The 20709-nt window shown below is 37.9% G+C and overlaps 1 protein-coding gene across 3 annotated transcripts; it reads left to right on the forward strand.

The window, feature by feature from the left end:
- The first annotated feature begins 5339 nt into the window (after positions 1-5339).
- Positions 5340-20508, forward strand: l(2)37Cd (general transcription factor IIIC subunit l(2)37Cd). 3 transcript variants are annotated; one of them, XM_076210751.1, is made up of 12 exons: positions 5340-5449; positions 7663-7798; positions 8144-8297; positions 9341-9424; positions 11891-12054; positions 12652-12765; positions 13912-14079; positions 14706-14841; positions 17434-17519; positions 18228-18365; positions 19579-19744; positions 20280-20508. In XM_076210751.1, the coding sequence occupies exons 2-12, from the start codon at positions 7685-7687 to the stop codon at positions 20381-20383; spliced, it is 1428 nt and encodes a 475-aa protein (XP_076066866.1). In that variant the 5' UTR covers positions 5340-5449; positions 7663-7684; the 3' UTR covers positions 20384-20508. The 3 variants fall into 3 exon arrangements, with proteins under 3 accessions (XP_076066866.1, XP_076066865.1, XP_076066867.1); XM_076210750.1 differs by having other exon boundaries at positions 5345-5564; XM_076210752.1 differs by lacking the exon at positions 5340-5449 and adding an exon at positions 5617-5727.
- The last annotated feature ends 201 nt before the right edge of the window (positions 20509-20709 follow it).

The raw sequence follows: 20709 nt of genomic DNA on the forward strand, positions 1-20709 counted from the left end.
CTCATGCGTAGATATCTCGCCACTGTTACTCAATCTACTGTTCCCTTCTTTGGTCCCCTTTCACCACTGTTGTCGTTGTTAAAGATACGACTATCGCCCTTAAGTCGCCTTGCTAGGTGGCCTGTCGTCTGCTTCCCGCCATTTCTATATTTACTTGTTTTGAATTGGTTAGATTTGATTAATACTACCATTATCATTATAATGGTCTGCTATATATTTTTGATATGATTATGTTTGTGTATTTATTTGGATCCAGGGAAAGAGGGTAATTATTTACCATCTTTGAAATATCTTGTTTTCGAAAGCAAATAAACAGAATCGACGCCACAATTTTTTTATTTGAATCCCGCTCGATTTTCTGGAAAAGGCCGGCAGATATTGTGAAGTTTTTGAACATTACAGTTGTCGTTATGGTCCAACTTTCTTTTGTGTACATTTTTGTATTTCGTCTCTCACTTCCTACTTTCTTTTAACCACCGTCTTTATGCATGATAGTCATTCACAATATTCTTCTGTAGGAAGCCCCTTTGCTTACAATCATCCGATTCAGTAAGTTCCATTACTCTGTATAAGAGAGGAGAATTAAACAGAGCGTAAATTTTGTAATGGTGACCTTTCTTTTGTTTTTATGTATATTTCCCGTTGTGTTTATTTATTAGTATATATGTACAATTATCAATTTATATATTGTGTACATTTTTGTAATCGAACCATGCGTTCGTGGGTTTTTTTCCGCGAATTCGTGGCGTGCCCTGCGACGCCACAGCCTTTTGTTAGCCGCGGAAAAGAGTGCACGTCAAAGCTTGTATAAACACTATCATATCAAAATTGTCTGTTATTCAGCCACCCTAACAATTTTCTTTCGATTCTCCCCGAATAGTAATACACTTGGTTCGTCTAGACACACCAAGGTACTCCCATCTGGAACCCTCAATTTGTTCTCTAAGTCAATTCGCATTGACGTCACGATTTCTTTAGTCCAATTATCTTTACTTTTACATCTTAGTACCTCCCCTAAGGGCGTGACTTTACTCCCATGAACCAATTGAATTTTCTCCTCCTCCACTCTTTCTCTAATCAGAAAGGTTGTTACAGACCCCATAAACAATACAGCTTACTCAAGCAATCTCGAAATCAATGCGATACTGACTTAGTTTGCATACTGTTACATCGGCATGAAATGAACATTGTACAGCAATGAAATCGGGTCCCCAGGGGTTGTTTGTAAACATTTAGGTGGGAAGCGAGATTATGCATTTCCTTCGCCTTTGTCTGTTGTTTCTCAAACATCCAACTCATTAACTTAAATTCTCGCTACATACACCTTTATCTACCTCGCTTGTCTATCTTTATCTACGAGCCTCTTGCAAGAGAAGACGGAGATTTTTTTTAAGGCGACGTCAATTTATCGTCCATTCACAACCATCCTCCACTCACATCTGTTTCCCGTTTTCTCCCTATTATTTCAGGCCCTCTTCACTCCATCCATCCATCTTATTACAAAGTTTCATAGTTGGGTGGGTTGAGGCGGGAAGTACGGGGAGGGGGGGGGAGGATAGGCGTGGAGTTAGGCTGCGTTTACACCAAGCGAATAGAATAGATTCAATTCATGAAGAATCAACGCGATTCGTGAATCGTGTAGATTCACCACACTAGTTTCAATGTAACAATCTACACCAAGCGAATCGGCATGATTTGAATCGACTCGATTCGCCTGGTGTAATAAACGGTTACATTGGAACTAGTGTGGCGAATCAACACGATTCATGAATCGTGTTGATCCTTCATGAATTGAATAGATTCGATTCGTTTGGTGTAAACGCAGCCTTAGTGCAGAGCAAGGTCTAAGTAAACAGGTCTAACCGCTGTATCAGTTCTGCGCAGCTTCTGACGTAGTTTGGATGCGTCCATTTTCTCTTTGTGATACACTGAAGAAAACTGTGAAACGCCAAGGAAGACAGGAACTATAATATTTTATATATTATATATATATATATATTATATATCATATATATTATATATTCATATATATAGACAGGAACTATAATATTTTATATATATTTATATATATATTTTATATAATATTTGTCAGAATATAACTAATTGATTGGAGCGGTGCGAGCGAAGGCGACGTCATTTTTGTACGACGGACCAACTTCAACTGACAGCTATAGGACCCGCTAACCCCACTTTGAACAGCCAGGTGACGTTTACGGGCTCGCTGCGCCAACTCCCTCGAAATTCGGTCGGAAGTGGTTAGACCTTATATTCTTAGATCTTGGTGTAGAGCAGGGATTCTCAACCGTTTGCGAATCCCCAGGGTATCGCGAGACGGTTAACAGGGGGTACTAAGGTACTTAGCTGACTAGTGAAAGCAACTATAGTTTCAATCCTACATGTGTAGTATCGTTGTTTTTTATGTTAATACTTAACTGATGAATAAGGTCATTACAATTTGAATAATTTGATATCTATTGCGGTACCCTTGTATATTTGATTAGTCTTGATATATTATCATTATTCTGTGTTAGGTTAATGGGGTACGGGTTGCTCAGACGATTCTCGGCAAGCGTAACGGAAACAAGGTTAAAAACCCCTGATTGTAGAGCAACAAGGTAGAATTATGGGAAGGATATACTTTATATGTGGGTATGATATACGTATATGATTAGTAAAAAAAAAAAATATTTGAAACCGGCAAAATCAGACATGATCCTAAACATTAAAACCAAAATAACAATCAAATACACGCATAAAAGACATATTCTATTGACAATGAAGTATGATAATACACAATGTTCGATAAATACCTATCATAAAGGGATTCACCCAATTACTGTAGTCAGTTGGTGAGGTGTTAACAATATGAAGTGATAACGGTCAATAAGAAATCGCCAGTCTGTAAGCTGTAACCTATACTGGTTCGGGCTCGAAGAGCTACATACAAATGAATAACAAACTATCACAGTGCAAATATTATCATACAAATACCAATACATAAAACAAATAATGTACAAAATCTAATTTACAAAATACATTATACAAAAAGCACTACACAAAAATATGAAACCTTCATCACAATAGTATTGAATGACGCTACATTATTATGTTGTTTGACAACCCACCATGCGTCTATTATAAACAGGAAACGACCATGGAGGTTTTTCAACTCAAAATCACATTTACCTATCCTCTACACTCATATGACATTCTATAATAGTATAAGGATGACATGGGCTGTGCTGATAAACTAATGTGACTTACCTGTTGGTTACGACGATGGTAGGAATGTTTCTATACTGGATAACACCTGGTGTCGATGGTGCCAATCTTGGAAACAACTTGTGTATTGTCCGTACCTGTCATAGCTGCTTAAAGCAATCCCACCCTCGTAGCCATGGACCAGAGATGTGGTCACTGTAGTGCTTTTATATACTTGTTACACATCTGCTGTCATGTTTGATTATGAACTAACTTCATGACATTCTTTTAGTTATCAGTGACTGGGGATTTCACGATGTTATGTTCCACGTACACATAGTCTGTTAGCTTGATTGCTTGTGACAGTCAATCGTTGCTGATGACGACGCTGCTCTGCGTGTGATGATAGGTGAAAGTTCAGCGGTTATGCCGCTGATGTCATCGTATGTGGCTATTGAGTCCTATTCGGGAGCCGACTATTTTGGCCCACAGTAGCAATGGTTTTATGCTCTCCTCAGTGACTGAACATCATGCAATCGCTCGATTGCTCTGGCGCAATCCAGCTCTTGGGTTTCTGTGTCAATTTTCTTGGGTAGTTCTTTGGTATAGTCTTTGTACCTCTTCATTGGGCCACCCGCATTTCTATTGCCTTCATTGAGCTGTGCATACATGATACACAGTGGAAGCCGATGTTCTGGCATCTTTATGGTGTAGCCCTTCCAATGCAGGTGTCGTGTCGTGGTAATTCCAATGCTGGTAGTTCGAGTGTGATGGTATAGTTCATCTTAGGTGATTTTATCCTTCCACGATACACCAAGAATCTTATGGAGACATCTGATGCTAAATTTCTCAATGCGGTTCTGGTGGTTGTACAGGGTCCATGTCTCAGAGCCATACAACAGAATGGAAATAACTACAGCCCTGTACACAGCAGCCTTTGTGTTGATTCTGAGGTTGCTTTTGGAGAAACGCCATTTTTGTTTTGATAGATGCCGAGGTCAAAGGAAAGAAAGGATGATAAATTCGTCTATTCTAATCTAACTAACCTACTTAACTTAACCTGCATTTAATAATTCGGTACCTTTAATTCTGAAGATCATCCGGGTCGTCTTCCTCACGGATGCTGACGGCCTGATTATACGAATATTTTCATTGTACCTCGGGCAATTAACAGACGACGGCAGAACCCCGTGTTTTCTCATTGAGTCCAAAGAAGCCCTTGTAGCAGCGCTTATTAACGTCACCTGGAGTTGGAGAACACACGGTACACAAGGTAAAAGCCATCGTTTAACTGACAATGATTGGTGGACAGACGACAACATAGCGTTTCGATCCTATGCACGCAGCTTCGTTCGGTTGAATTGAATTGAATTTTATTCGGATACAATCATACATACAATAAGTACAATACATACAAGACTCAATATTATACACAGTATATATAATTGTACATCCGAGGATGGCACAGAAAGTCAAAAGACTTATTTCCACTGTGGTCCTCATATTACAATTAGGAAAGGATTATCATAGAAAAGCTAGGTTATACGAAGTGTAAATTAGGATTATAAGAAGTGTAAATTAAACATATAAACTATTTTCTTCAGAGAGAACAGTGTCTAAAAGATAACATTTAACTGATTTTTTAAAACTACTTTTAGATACAATTGATTGAATGTTGGTCGGTAAAGAGTTCCAAGCAATAGCACCAGTGTATTTGAAAGTACTTTTCCCTAACGAACTATTAAACCTAGGTACAATGACAGATGACCTACTAGAACGAGTTCTCAGGGAACGAGCATTTCTGACAAGTGTAAACGTATCTGACAAATAACTGGGACAAGAGTCGTTCACAATTTGGTGAACATGATTAAGCTTTAACTGAGCAACACGTTTCTCAACAGGTAACCAATTTAACAGTTTAAAATGCGTATAATCTAGATGAGTACGTGGATGAATTTTCAAAACGGTCCTGATTAATTTAAACATGTTTGCTTTTAGCATTTCTTTTTTTATTTATTTCCGCAAAGAAAAACGTATATTACGTTGATGTATTATAACTTACAAATTGAATGATTAATTTTCTAATGTTATATCGCGTAGGTGTGCAATTCTAAAAAATAATAATGAAAAACGGTACTGTTTACAAGTACGTTTGTTACTTTGTAAACAATATTGTTTTCTTTATGTGGTGTACATACTGTGTCATGTGTTTGCATTGTGTCTTCACTCTGCATTTGTTTTGAAACAAGTAAACATTCAATAACAAAATATATATGGTTTTCTTTTGGTGTAATTGCCGTTTTATACACAAATTTGTGGTATCTAACGCAAAATCTTACGGCAAGGCGCCACATTAGCGACAGGTATAAGACGTACAATTAATGTGTTTTTCTTCTTAACTAACTTTTGTTGAAATTATAAAAGCCTAATGTTAGTTATTCTATTTGTCGGGAGGTTAGACGAAATTATTTTTGGACATAAACAAATAACCTCCATCCTCGAATTAAGGTTCCTCATCATGCTCATGTGAGTTCGGATCACGTGTATTTTGCATTTTTTATTTTAATTTTTCATAACAAACCTTATTTCTTTCATCAGTAACTTAAGTAAATGGGTTTTTTGGTCAGAATATCATAGGATTGTTTGGAATCGCTTAATTTAGTTATAATTCCTTGTTTTCCCCGCTCTACTTCAAAACGTCCCTGGGTCAGGGCATCTTGATCTTAAATTGTATTTCAGGCTAGTTTTCAAGTTATTCATGTAATTTATATCATATCAGGAACATAACTAAGTGAATGAGAGTGTTTATGAACTCATGTCTCAAAGACTTTTCAATTCTACAAAGAAACAGTGGTAAAATTCCAGAATCCTGCAAACACGGATATTTAACATTAAACTTATTGTCCAATAGTTCCTAAACTGATATAACCTAACCTCACATAACTATTCTATGGAAAAGACAGATCTTTCTAATGGAAAAATTAAAGAAGTGAAAAATGTGTGTGATACTGGACAATAGAACCAAAAGAACTTGCATATCGTAGAATTAGAACATCCTTACAGTCCAATCAAGTATTCAATATCGCAGTAGTCTTATACTTAACTAGCAATAATACATAGAATTAGAAATTCAATGGCAATGTTCATGTGACTTTTTCAATGAAGAAAGAACTTGTGAAATGGCCACAGTCAAAAATGTCCTCTTGTGAAAAGTTGGAAACCACCTTGAATCTCCAGTGCCGTTTCCCAGTCATTATTAAAAATTGTTTTTATTTATTCACACATTCTGACCAGGAAAGGGTTCTATTCCAGTACCACATAAACACATTTTTTGCTTCTTTAAATTGTGCATTTGAAAGGTCTATTTTATCTATGGAATGTTTAGGTTAGGTTAGGAGGTATTGGTTAATGTAAATTTCTTGTTGAATGTCCATGCTTGCAAGATTATTGAATTTTACCATCAAGCACTTGTTTTCCTGCAGCAAGTAACCTTAGTTGTAGATATATCTCAACATAGCCATGTTGGTCAATCCATCTCAGTAAAAGAACATTTAATTCATTTCTGTCATCGGAAAACACCCAGAGGCTCAGATAATGTTTATCGATTAGTGTTTTAACTTATCTTTTTTTTTTCATAAATTCTGGCCTCAAAAGCATGGTAAAATTTATGCAGAAGTTCATCCTCCCAACCAAGGATGACAGAAAATAATGTTGTATAGCATGAATTATGCAAATTTGGTATTGATTTCTATCGTCAATGACATTAGAAAATAATAATAATAATAATTGGAGGGACTGGGAAAATAAGTGGATTTTGGTGGAAATAACACCAGAATCACACAAATGAAAGTATAGAATATTGATTTCTGACATGCGTGAGTGAGAAGTAAATTATCTTAGTCAACCTAACCTAACCTTTAGCAAAGCTAGTTAAATTTTGGAAAGTTTGAAAGCAGATATTGCCTGGTGGGTTACACTACATTATCTTGTCTACTTATAACTGATTGTGCATGTTGACTGATTAGAATGTTTATTTATATTGTTTCCGTTTTGTTTTCAGATTGTACAGTATTGATTTTTTGCTAGTTAAATAAAGCCTAGAGAAAGGTATCAACACTTCTTTATGATTATAGCAGTGGTTGACATTGACAGTTAGGATGATGAATTAATGCTGTACAGTACAGTAAGGTCACCTACAAAAAAAAAAAAAAAAAAAAAGGAAATGTGGAATTGTAAATGTTGGAGGTTGGGTGGACAGTACATCTTGAAGAAATCATCAGAGGAGTAGTTAGTTCCTAATGCAACTACAGTTATGTCTGTAGTATATGGACATGTATATGCTTATTACTGTATTCTTATTTGATTTTCTTTTTCATTCTTCCATATGTTAAATATGTATTTCAAGATAAGTGTCCTATCAAGTGATTTTCATGATATGTTTTTTTCTCTATCTTCCCATAGTCATCTCTAGACTACCTCCAGAATGACAACAGTGAGTGGTCGACTACGTCAATATGTCTGCATTGAATACCCGGGTATGGTCAACAGTGTGGACAACATGATTGAAACATTAGGAGGTATTCAGAAGATATCAAAGGTTAGAATGCAAGGTTTCCAGTTACATTTTTGTCTTTGTAATTTGTAATTGAAAAGGCTTGTTGTAGTAGCTTCTTTATTATTTTGTAATTTAAAAGGCAACCTCCCTTATAAGGAGGAAGCCCATGGTATTTAAATAAAAAATAGATGCTGTTGGAGGGCCAAGGACTGTTCCCATCCACTTTGGAGTTAGAATTTTCTTGCCAATGAAATTTGTGGCAACAGTTGTTATTCTTCCATACACAAGAAAGCAGACTTGTTTCATGTTGCCACCCAATTGGAATTAGTTTATTGTCATAGTAGATATATGAAATAATTTTACACTTAATTTTATCTATTTCCAAAGATATACTGTGAGGATAACCGCCGTATGGAGCTGCGTTTCCGCCCTAATGATGTTTACTGTAAACCTACATGTGGGGAACGACACAATTCCACAGCTCTTCTTATTAAGGTTGTTCGGCGACGGAAAAAGAAGAAACTGACATCACCGAACCCAAGTGATTATATTTTCCATTGTTCTCTCTGAAGTGATATATTTTGTAAGGCTTTTTGGATATTTCAAAGAAGAAAAAAATAGGCTTTCTCTATTGATCATTTCATAATCTTTCATTTTGTTAAGTATAAGTGGGCCATGCGCTCTATAATTAGACAATAATAATGATTGTTGCTATAAGTTTCACTGACTGGGAGGTAATTACTACGTCACTATCTCTTCTTTGTGCACTCTTATGATTGACTTTCACCAAAGAAGATGCTAAGTGTGAGGTAGTGAATGATGGAGACTTTACTTAGTCACTGGCAGAACTTTCCCCTAGCTATATTATAATAATTACAAAGGATTACAAAGGCGGAGCATGCCGACAGGAGACTTTTTGGTCCATATCTAGGTTGGATGCAAAAAAAAATTATGATAATAATAAGTTATTTGATCAGTTTTGCTGTGCTTCCAGGGACTCAATAAACAGTGCTGAATATATCATCATAGATATGTTTACAGCAACATAAACTATATGTAGCAGTGGGGTACATTCCAGACATCTTTCCCCAATAATAAGATAAAGAGGATTGATGCTCCCTCATGGCATATGGGTATTCATACCCATTAGTGATATAATTGTGAAATATCTTTAATAGTGTCTTGTGATTACATAAAAATTCATGCAAATAATGGACCATTAAAAGAAATTGTTAATTATGCATGGCAAACAAAACCACTATTAACATTTATAACTGAAAATATGTGTATGGTGACTCATTAATTACACATGTCTATATCACCTTCCACCCTAGCCTGATGAGGTGTTCTTTGTCTTCTGTGTGGTGATGACATCTCACAGAATGAGTCTATTGCTATACCTACTCTGTCCTGGTACCATTTCAATACTGGGTGACAGCCAGTCAAAGAATCTTAAGGCAACAACTATTATTATTATCATTATAATTTTTGTAAATGATCTTTGAATTGCATTTGAGTTATCTTTTTTGTAAACCACACTTATCTGTTGTATTAAAAAAAGTTTTTTGTTTTTTTTCTCTGTAGAAGCTGAAGAGGAGGAGCCAAAACCAGAGGAATCGTTGCACACAACGTTAATGGGTGTCGTGCACACCACCTATCGATTCAACAGTACGTATATTCACTCTTTCCCAGATTGAGACACGGGAGGGGCAATGAATGGGTATTGGATAAATGTGGGATAGATGTAGAGTAGGTGTATGTGTGATTTGACTTGGCTACCCCCCTTGTGAAAGGCAAAGGTCTTTTGATATATATTTAACTTTTTTTTTCCATATCACTGTTGCCAAGACTTTATATTCTGTTATGCAGTGGGTAGTGCATAGAATTTGGTTGCAGCCTTGCAACTGATAAGTGTTTTGGCATTTGCCACCTCTTCAGCAGTGAGAGTTTTGGCACCTATTAATTTTGCTTAAGCAAGCAGTGGATACCTGTGTGGTAATCATTTTGGAATCTAATGCTTGAATAATGGTGATATCAGGTTACTGTTGTTGGGACACATACTGTTGGATTCCTATAACAAACTATTTTAGAGGAACATGTGGGTAATATGCCCTAAGCATAAATGATAATCATTGTGTATCAGTATGGAGTACAATATAAACATTGGGCCACATCTCTGACATGCATCATCATTTTTGCCTATCCTTATGTGCACAAAGCCAGAGAAGCTTCAATGTCTTTTTCCCATTGTTTTGTACCAAAAATACATGCTTCATTCATGCCATAAGCACATGCAATTGCTGCATAGCTCATTCTATTTCTATTTTTTTGTTAATAATTTATTCTTCACCTCTGACATAAGCACTTTATGTTCCCCTCATAGTTGGCTTAGTATGACTTGATCTTGTTGCAGTTGTATGATTTGGAGCTATGATGATGAGTAAAGGCAAGAATTATACATTGAAAGATATACACGAGTGTATGTTGTGAACGACAAAGATTAACTCGAGTGAAAGCTATTGTTTGGTTGGTGGGAACAAAGAAATAGCACAGCCAGTGACAGTAGCTAACTGTTCACGTGTTTCTTCATTGCACTTATCTCGTCTTTTTGTTTTAATTTTTCCTTTCTTTTTCCTCAATCACACATCCTTTTTGATGTTGTAGAGATATTAAGATGTATTAGGTATGTTACAAGGTTGGATAGAGTGAGAAATGAGATGGTGAGGAAGAGAGTGGGGGTGGAAAAGGAGATGGCAGATAGGGCTGATGAAAGTATTGTGATGGTTTGGACATATGAAAAGAATGAGTGAATAAAGATTAGCAAAAGAGGTGTAGAAGTCAGAGGTGGATAGAATGAACATGAGGACAACTGAGGATGAGATGGATGGATGGGGTGAAAGGGGCTTTGAGCAAGAGGGGAATGACTGTTGAGCAAGGAAGGGAGAAGAAAGGGGATAAGGGTGAGTGGAGAGTGGCTGTGTATGGATGATACTTTGATGCAGCCCAAAGAGATTTCTTTGACTTTTCTACTTTCTGCATGATCTATTGTCTGGGTGATCTAATAGAGGTGTTCAAGTGGATCAAAGGCTTTAACAAGGGTGATGCAAACAAGGTCATCATATTAAAACAACAGGGCAGGACTCGCAGTAATGGTTATAAACTGGACAAATTTAGATTTAAGAATGAAATAGGCAAGAATTGGTTTACTAATAGGGTGGTCAACAAATGGAATAGACTTAGTAACCATGTAGTGAGTGCTGAAACTATCAGTTATTTTAAGAAATAGTTAGACAATTTTATGGATGGGGATGACAGGTGGTGATGGATATGGGAGCTGCCTAGTGTAGGCCTTATGGTCTCTTTTAGTTCCCTTCATTCTTATGTTCTTATGAAGGGATGAAGAGAGGGGGGTCACCAGTTAAGTGAAATGGCCATGCTGTGGATGTACTATGTCTTGCTGCATTGCTTCTGACCCAAGCAGTGGGCAGGAGACATGGATGACCTTTCATTCTTGAGGAGTTAAGGTCAGATGGAAAAAAGGATGGAGGATGGAAATTACAAAGGATTACAAAGGCGGAGCATGCCGACAGGAGACCTTTTGATCTATATCTAGGTCGGATGCACACACAAAAAAAAATCATATTAATAATAAAATAATAAATAAAAACTATAATAATGTAAATAACAAATAAAATACATAAATGCATATGTATAGTTAAAATAATAAACAAACAGGTAAATAGTAAATAATAAATTAACATATAACTAATAATAAATGAAAATCAGACAGACAAATGATAACAAAACAAATAATATAAGATAAATTATAATCATTACAGCATCTTACTTAAGTATTTATCTAAATGATTCTTAAAGCTTCGAACTGAACTACATTGCACTACCTGTGCAGGAAGTTTATTCCGTTCATTAATTACACGGTTGGCAAAGTTGTTTCTACCTACCTACCTACTTGATTTTGCCCCCTTTCTTGTAAAGGGGAAAAAAAATCCCTTGGTATATTGATAGAATAGGTATGTACAGATGTTCTCCTCCCCCTAAAACTATTGGAAAAGGATAGATGCTGACATGTGTTGTATCATTTACCTCTACTGATTGATTGGCTTGCTGTTGCAGACATGTGTGATTTCCAGTATGTTCCTGTCTCTGTCACTGAGGATAGAGCCGAGTGTTTCTATGATAGTCTTGTTCCTCATGGCATAGTTAGCAGTGCTTGGCTTAATCTTCCGGCACCCCTCTTCCTGCCACCGGCAGCCTTCTCTCGTATGGACACTCCACAGGTAAGTTTGATGGAGTAAATTTAAGAATGGTCACTTTACTAGCACACTGATCACAAACATTACACAGCAAGTACTGGAAGGGTTAAAAAAAAAGTAGTTATATGAGCCATAGATATAAACAAAGATTTTGACCAGGTGGATCTTTTGCAAAAGATACTAGAGATAGTGGATTGATATACATGTGTCCTCATATCTTCTTTGTAACCATTTTTTATGTACACACCTCTTTTTATTCTTGTATGCACTCATTCTTCACCATTCACTACATTCTCTTCTGCTTCCACTTATTTGCATCATACATACATATACCAAAGGCTTTTTCCCCCTTGCAAGGGAGGTAGCAAAAAAAAAGCAAAAAAAAAAAAGCATAGAAACCACTCCCACCCATTCCATCCCCTACATACTCCACTCCCCTCTACCCTCTTCCCTCCCTCTTATCTTGGCACCTCCTGGATGATGGGTCATCCCTGATCTCTTCTGGATAATATCAAACAGTTTGATTCATTTGAAGGTCAACCCTAGAGAATGAAGGGTTACTTATAGAAAGTAAATGTTTCTCTTTTACATGATCTAAGAAGCATTACTTTTCCATTACAGGATTACAGATATCGTCGAGAGCCCAATAGTGACAATAAGACTCGCATTCCTGAGAACATTATTTGTCGGACACGTCAGAGGAGGACTCATTTTGCAATTTTTCTCTCATATAGAGTAAGTTCTTGTTATCAGATACCAAAATAAATTATGGTTTTGAAAATTGTTAAATCTGTACCAAAAAATTGTATCTAATATTTACAGAATTTATTGCATTTGTCTCTGTACTTGGGTATGACACTCATGATGAATGTCCCTCTATTGACTAGTTTAGGTACTTAACTACTTCTGTACTATGACGCTCATGTCGATGTCATGAGGTGAGAGTAGGTACCCGAGGATTCTGGCAACATCTTGATTATATATATTTTGACACAGTTGTACTCGTACATGAGTTACCCCTGGATTCTGTGAACTGGTTTAATCATATTTTCTGTGTTTATTATTACTCAGAGTAAAAGAGAACAAGTAATACATCAGTGACTTTATATTTTATAATGCTAATAGTGTGATGAATCGTACGTTTGGCAGCCGATGCTGTGGACGAGAATTTGAGTCATACTGAAGTGGTTAATGACATCCTTATAGATCAGAGTTGCAGCATTCTTTCATGATTAGAGATTGATCTCCATACAAAGAAATGAATGCTTATCACTTTTTAACTTCTATTCCTGTTCTACTTCCCTTCTTATATCTCCCCTTTACCGCCCTGTGACTCAACTTCTTCAGTGTATTATTGTCCACAAGGATAGAGCTGGTTGTTAGGGGGGTGAGGGGAATGTTGGCTATCTGGAGGTGAGGTATGTCAAAAAGAAATCTCCGTGCTTATCTTGAAAACTCATTGACTACTGCTGCTGCTGTTAGTATAGAAAGAGGTTCAAACTAATGCAACATGATCATCAATCCAAAGAGATTTATAAGGTAATAGAAGAGAAGAATGGGTCACTGAGATATATTGAAGATTTTGACAGTGAATTACCCTGGTAATTTTTGCAACCACATGTTCCCCACTCACAATTCATCTGCTTACAGTTAAAGTCTCTAATCAGGAGTATATTGTCAATTTGTTTATTCATTTTCCTTAAGAGAAAGGACATGCTTGACAGCATCTTGATATTAAGTTTCAGACCAGGGTCTTGTCCTAACAGGGATGTATGGTACCATGAAGTATCTGTCTGGTTTTGATTCTTAGGTTGATTGCTTCCATGTGATGTCCATGCTCTCTTTCTCTCAGTCTCTCATTAACATAGTTTACTCTATCAGGATGAAGGTGTTCCTAAAGGACCTCAACCTGGTGCCATCTCACAGATCCACTTCAAGTTCATGGACAATGCCTTCCATAAAAGATTGAAAGAGGAATTTGAAAAGCGACCAATATGGTCAAAGAATGCACTACGGGTCCGTCTCTCCTACAACAAAGACAAGTTAAAGGTAGGTTATGATTACTGAAAAAGTATAGATTATGTGAGATTACATCATATAATATTACTACAATGCTGCCCAAGGCAAGTGTGATTTTTGTTATGGAAGAGACTTGAGACTGGTTTGAAATTACTTTTAACCAAGGAAATAATATTCTGTCTATATACTAGGGAAGGCAGAGGTGGAGGGAGTGAATGTGACAAAAGATAAGATGAAAGGAAAGGAGAAGACAGAAGATAGGGGTGAGTGGAGAATGGTTGTGTATGGATGATAATGTGATGTATGGAAGGGGGTGGGTGAGTGATATTTTGATGCGGCTTGAAGGGATTTCTCCCTGTCTTCTCTTTTTCTGCATGAGGGGATTGAAGGGGGATTTGCTGATTAAATGAAGTGGCCTTGCCATGGATGTGCTGTGTCTTGTTGCATTACTTCTGACCCAGGGCAGTGGGCAAGATGTAAAGATGATCCATCAACCTGGAGGAGCCAAGAAAAGAGGGAGGGAGGGATGGTGAATGGGAGTGGAGTAAGTGGGGATGAAATGGGTGGGAGTGGATTTATGCCTTTGACTTTGGCTACCTCCCTTGTAAGGGGGAAAAACTTGGTATATGTGTGTATATATGTATCTTTTCTTGCAGTACCTGCTTCCTACAGTTTCATATTACTTCCACACTGGTCCATGGAGAAATCTTTGGGTTCGCTTTGGGTATGACCCTCGGAAAGACCCCAAAGCTTGGATCTACCAAACTTTTGACTACCGTATTCGACAAGCAGGTAAGGTCATTAATATTTGGTAAAACTCCCTAGCACTGATGATAGATGAATGATTTATCAACTAATTTTTCTCATTATGGACCTAAAAGTCTTCTGTTTGTATATTTTATCATTGTAATTAGTTTTCTTGAAAGGTGCAGGGTTAGGGCATTGTTACTTGTGGTGAAGGTCAAGGGGATGGTGGTTCGAATCCTGCCACCGGTGAAGTTGAACCAAGGGCATGGTTCATTAAATTCCACACTACAGCGTCCTCTTTGAGGGGCACCGTCCTAGCCCTCCGATAAGGAGGAGTTTGCAATGTTAAACCATATCACAAACTACATCACAAGTAACATCCACCTAAAAAACGTTGGACCACATGGCATACTTGCACTCACCAACATTGCAAGCAGCAGCTATTCACACATCACTATACCCAACATTGGGAAGCTTAGAAGTGCTGGGTGGAGAGGCTGGATGACCGAATTGTGAACAGCTGCCCAGGATGTAACACTTCACCCCATACCATACAACACATAATGGAAGACTGCATTATACACGATCATGCACGCAAACAACACAACATACGCTCTATAAAGGATTTGTGGGAAAACCCAGTTTTGGCTATGGCATTCCTTGGGGAGACGGGACTGCTCGGATAGACAGTCTAGGGAACGACAACAACAACACCATCTGGAAGCATGGGAATATCAAAGTCATCCTCAAACCCAACAAAGACTCAACAGATCCAGCATCACACTGCTAAATCACACTTCTTTGCATCCCCTCCATCAAAATCATAGAACACCTCATACTACAACTTGTCACACCGCATACCCCTTACTGAATCACAACACAGTTTTAGACCACTACACTCCACAAACACTCTTGTGATAAACTCCATACAAAAAGTTCTTGATAGCATCAATTCAGATAAGCCCCCCACATGGAACACTTCTCATAATACTAGACACCAGTAAAGCTTTCAATGCCATCCCCGTCACAATCTCCCAAAAAATTATATTATACAGACATGCATAATGGTACCAAAAAATGGCTGGCCAATTATCTGGCAGGTAGAAATGCCTATGTGTCATATAATGGCCAATCATTGCACACCAGAAACTTTAAGAATGGAGTACCACAGGGCTCAGTTCTATCCCACACACTTTAATCTATACATGCACAATATACCCACACCTGACACCTCAGAAATACAAATCTCTTCTTATGCAGATGAAATAACATTACATGCACACACCATAAAGCAGAGAAAGCTGGAGAAATACTACAGCCATACCTCAATGCACTTAATACTCAGGGCAGTGGACAAGATGCAGGGATGACCTGTCATCCAGGAGGTGCCAAGATGAGAGGGAGGGTGGAGGGGAGTGGAATATGTAGGGGATGGAATGGGTGAAAGTGGTTTCTATGCCTTTTTCTTTTTTGGCTACCCCCCCATGTAAGGGGTAAAAAGCCTTTGGTATGTATGGATGCTACAAATAGACTCAAAATAGCCCCAACCAAATTTACAACCACACTTCTCACCAATTGGACAGTGGAACACAAATACATACCATGCCTCTATATCAACAACACTTATTTACCACACACACATACACCCAAGATTCTTGGCATAACATACAATACATCCATGTCATTCAAACAACACATCACAAACATAAACACTAAATGCACACCTAGACTTAATGCAGTTAAATCAGTTGCAGGAAGAATATTCTGACCAAACGAAGAAACTCATACTACCCCTAATCTCACTAAGTTATACCACAACACCCTTTAGATCATACAAAACAAAGCCCTAGAGACAATTACAGGCTGCACAAATACAACACCTACTGATCATTGACATCATGAAATGAAAGTCCTCAAAGTCCAGAATCACCTTGACATGAAAGGCACACAAACACTTGCTGCAGCCTCCACAAACACAGCACACTCAGCACACTACATAGCAAAACACCCACACACGCCAAGAAACATGAAAACAATACCCAATTACATATATCACACACAGATACTCTCTTATCTTCCTCCACAGCCACCTGACACCAGCCTCCAGAAGCATATCCATAATCATACTCATTGCTCCATCAACAGACTGGAAGACAATATATTGCTGCATGCCAGACCCCCTGATATCCATCCCTCTGAATCCTCTCTCCCATGAAAGGACAGAGTCCATCTGGCCAGACTGTGATGTGCCCATCATCCAGCCCTTCTAAGCTACCAGAAGAGGCTGGATGACAGCATTGCAGACAACTGCCCAGGATGCAACACTTCACCCCATACTATACAACACATTATGGAAGACTGCATTGTACACAATCATGCACACCAACATCACAGTGTACATTCTATAAAGGATTTGTAGGGAAACCTTGTTCCAGCTGTGGCATTCCTCAGGGAGATAGGACTGCTCAACCAGTCTAGGGAACAACAACAACAACAACAAAACCTGTGGGAAGACCTGGAGCAAAGGATTGAAACCTCTCATATATTTATTCTTATTTTTGATTCGCATGGACATTTTTTTTCTCCCATTGCATGACAAGATTATGAGCAAATGCTATTAATATATTTAATCCACAGGAGGAGCCAAAACCAAAGTAGAGGCTAAAAGGAGCTATTCTAACTACATCCTCCCATATAAGAGCTCCAATGCTTCAAAGAGAAAAGTAAGTTACCTGGGATGTGCATGTGTGTGTGTGTGTGTGGAGGGGGGGAGCTGAATGGTGAGGTGTTTCTAATATTGTAAACTCACTATGTGATGCTATGTCCAGGCTGCCCATGGCCTCTCTACTGAGGAACTGCTGCAGAAATGTTAAAGAGCATGAATGGACACTGTTACCATTCATCATCCTCAAATGGACACCCTTCCTCCACCTCACAGGGAGGGGCCAGTACCTGGTCTCCAGATTGGGCCCAGAAAATCATTCTGATCACTGTACCATTTCTCAGAATATCTCCCCCTGTGTTATTCAAGTTTTATCTTATAAGGATGTCAATTCTCCTATGCCTGCCCTCCCACACCTCCCCCTAATAGACAGAAACATAGGAACTAAGCCAGGCATCTTACACATGCCTTACATGGACAAAAACAATAAACCATCCTAGGAGGTGCTAAGATAAGAAGGAGGGAAGAGAGTTGAGGGGAGTGGAGTGTGATAGGGATGGATTGGGTGGGAGTGGTTTTAATGCCTTTGTTTTTTTGGCTACCTCCTTTGTAAAGGGGAAAAAAAGCCTTTGGTATATGTAAGTATCCTTTCGTCTGCCCTTTCCACCAGCTCCCTTTCCACTCCCACTCTCCTCCTCACCTCCTCATTTTGTACTCTATCCATCCTAATTATTTAATCATTTCACTCATACTAACTTGATTTTTTCAGATATCAGTAATTCAGTCACTTCATCTGAGTGAGGGCTTGGAGGAAGCTGCAGAAGGTGAAGACCAAGAGGGTCTTCATGAAGAACTGTATATATTCCGGCCAGGCACGATTCCTCCATACCGACAGATGTTCTACCAGGTATTTGCCATAAAAGAGAAAGAGGGGAGTGTCTGTTGAGGAATAATGGGAGAGGACAGAAGACAGGGGTGAATGGAGAATGGATGTATATGGATGATGTTGTGATGCATGAGGTGGAATGGGTGGGGGATGGAGGATGAGGAGGTGCCAAGATAAGAGGGAGGGAAGAGGGTGGACGGGAGTGGAGTGTGATAGGGATGGAATGGGTGGGAATGGTTTTTATGCCTTTGTTTTTTGGCTATCTCCCTTATAAGGGGGAAAAAAGCCTTTGGTATATGTATTTAGCCCAGGCTTTTGCCATCTGTTGCTGATAGTAATATAGAAAATCATTCATAACTACTTTAGTTATCCATGAGGTGCTGAGATGAAAGCAGCTGTTTTGTCATGTGTTCTCTGCGGGGGTTTTCAACAAAATGTAAACAGATGAGAGAAGTCTTGACTAATTATACTGTTTGACCTAAAATAAAAAACAAATCTTGAATAGATAGCACATACCTTCAGTTTTACAATGGTGTAGGTTTGAAGATGACATGGAATTTCACAGGACAGCCAATGATTTTAGAACTTTGGCAACATTTTCATGTTTTTTCACCTTCCCAACCACAAGCTAATGTCTACTGCATTGTGATAATGTTGTCTATTATGTGTAATAAAACTGTACGTATAAACTGCCAATATGTGTTACTGCAGCAGCAGGGGAAAAAAATCACAAAATTGGTACTTTCATGTCATCTGTCTCTGATATAGTGTTATAGTACATGCAGTACTTCACATTCACATTTTTAAGTGGTATGTTATCTTGTTTCTTAATTTCATTACAGCATTTTAAGGGATGACTATTGAACACCAGTACTTTGTCATTGTACCATCAATTCAGACATATTTTAATGTATGTGTAATGGGCCCATGCTGTGACCCAGCCACTTCTCTTATAAGGGAAAAGAACTGAAGCATATTGATTGATTTATTATTCAGGAATGGAATGGGTGGGAATGGTTTTATGCCTTTTCCTTTTTGGCTACCTCCCTTGTAAGGGGGAAAAAGCCTTGGTATATGTCTATTTAAGACATTTTCAAAGGTGAAAATGTCTTAAATAGATGAAAACATTCGGTCACCTTTCATTTTATTTTCCAAGTGGTGTTATTACACATTTTGTGAATTGTGTTTTTGTGATCTATTCTCATATATATACATATATATTTTTGTCTTCCAGTACTGTGATTTGCATGTACCTGAAATCCAGGTCTTATTGGAGGAGACTATTCTTAGTGATGCCCCAGGAGTTTGCTCAGAGAAAAACGGGTTCCTGCCTCCGGGTGTCGAAACTAAATGCCGAGACATTATGACACGACTTATTAGGACTGCCATTGCCGAAAGAAGTGAGTCATAAGTTTTTCAACATTTTTTTTTTTTTTTTTTTTTTTTTTTTTTTTTTTTTTTCTTTCTTTCTTTCTCTTTTTCTCCCTCATATATTTGGGCTTATTAGGACAGCCATTGCTGAGAGAAGTAAGTCATAAATTTTTCAACACTTTTTTTTTTTCATATATTTTTGTCCTTCAATATTATGTGATCATTTCTGCTCTCCCAATGTTTTGTTATCATATTTGTTCTCTTGACCTTGTAAATCATATCCCAGGCCATGAAATCTTCTGTCAGTTTACAAAGGATTGCAAAGGCAGAGCATGCTGACAGGAGATCTTTTGGTCCATATCTAGGTTGGATGCAAAAAAAAATCATAATAATGATAAATAGATAAATGAATAAATAAAAACTATAATAATGTAAATAATAAATAAAATACATAAATGCATTATAAACAAACAGGTAAATAGTACATAATAATAAATTGACATATAATTAATGACCGGGACACTTATTGTAACTAGTGGTTGAAGAATTTGTACTTTTTTTCAGCTGCTTCTGGGAAAGGATTTGAGGACGAAGAAATACGGTCAAACTCAGAGAGTGAAGACTCTGCGACTGAGGATAACAGTACAGAAGAAGATGCCATAGAATAGTCAAACTATAGTGGTTTTGTCATGACACCCCCTTCAATTTTTTCCATTGCTGTGATTAGTTTTCACTCTTCCAGTGTCATAATTCTTTAATTTTGGTTTCATGAAGTAAGGGCATGGTTCATTAACCCCTTCATTACCGACCCGTCAACCTTATGTAAACAAACATTTCAAACCGTCCCACGAATGGCTGGAGCCTTATGTTTGTAAACACAGACACTTGCCTCCACGTGGGTAGAAATAACCCAGAAACCGAGGCCTTGAGACCCCTCAATACACACAGCTTATAACTGTGACACGTGTGTGTCACGGGGAGCACGCTCGGTTCC

Source organism: Oratosquilla oratoria, chromosome 27, assembly GCF_046742065.1.
Source record: "Oratosquilla oratoria isolate Oo_2021 chromosome 27, ASM4674206v1, whole genome shotgun sequence".
Lineage (NCBI taxonomy): Eukaryota > Metazoa > Arthropoda > Malacostraca > Stomatopoda > Squillidae > Oratosquilla > Oratosquilla oratoria.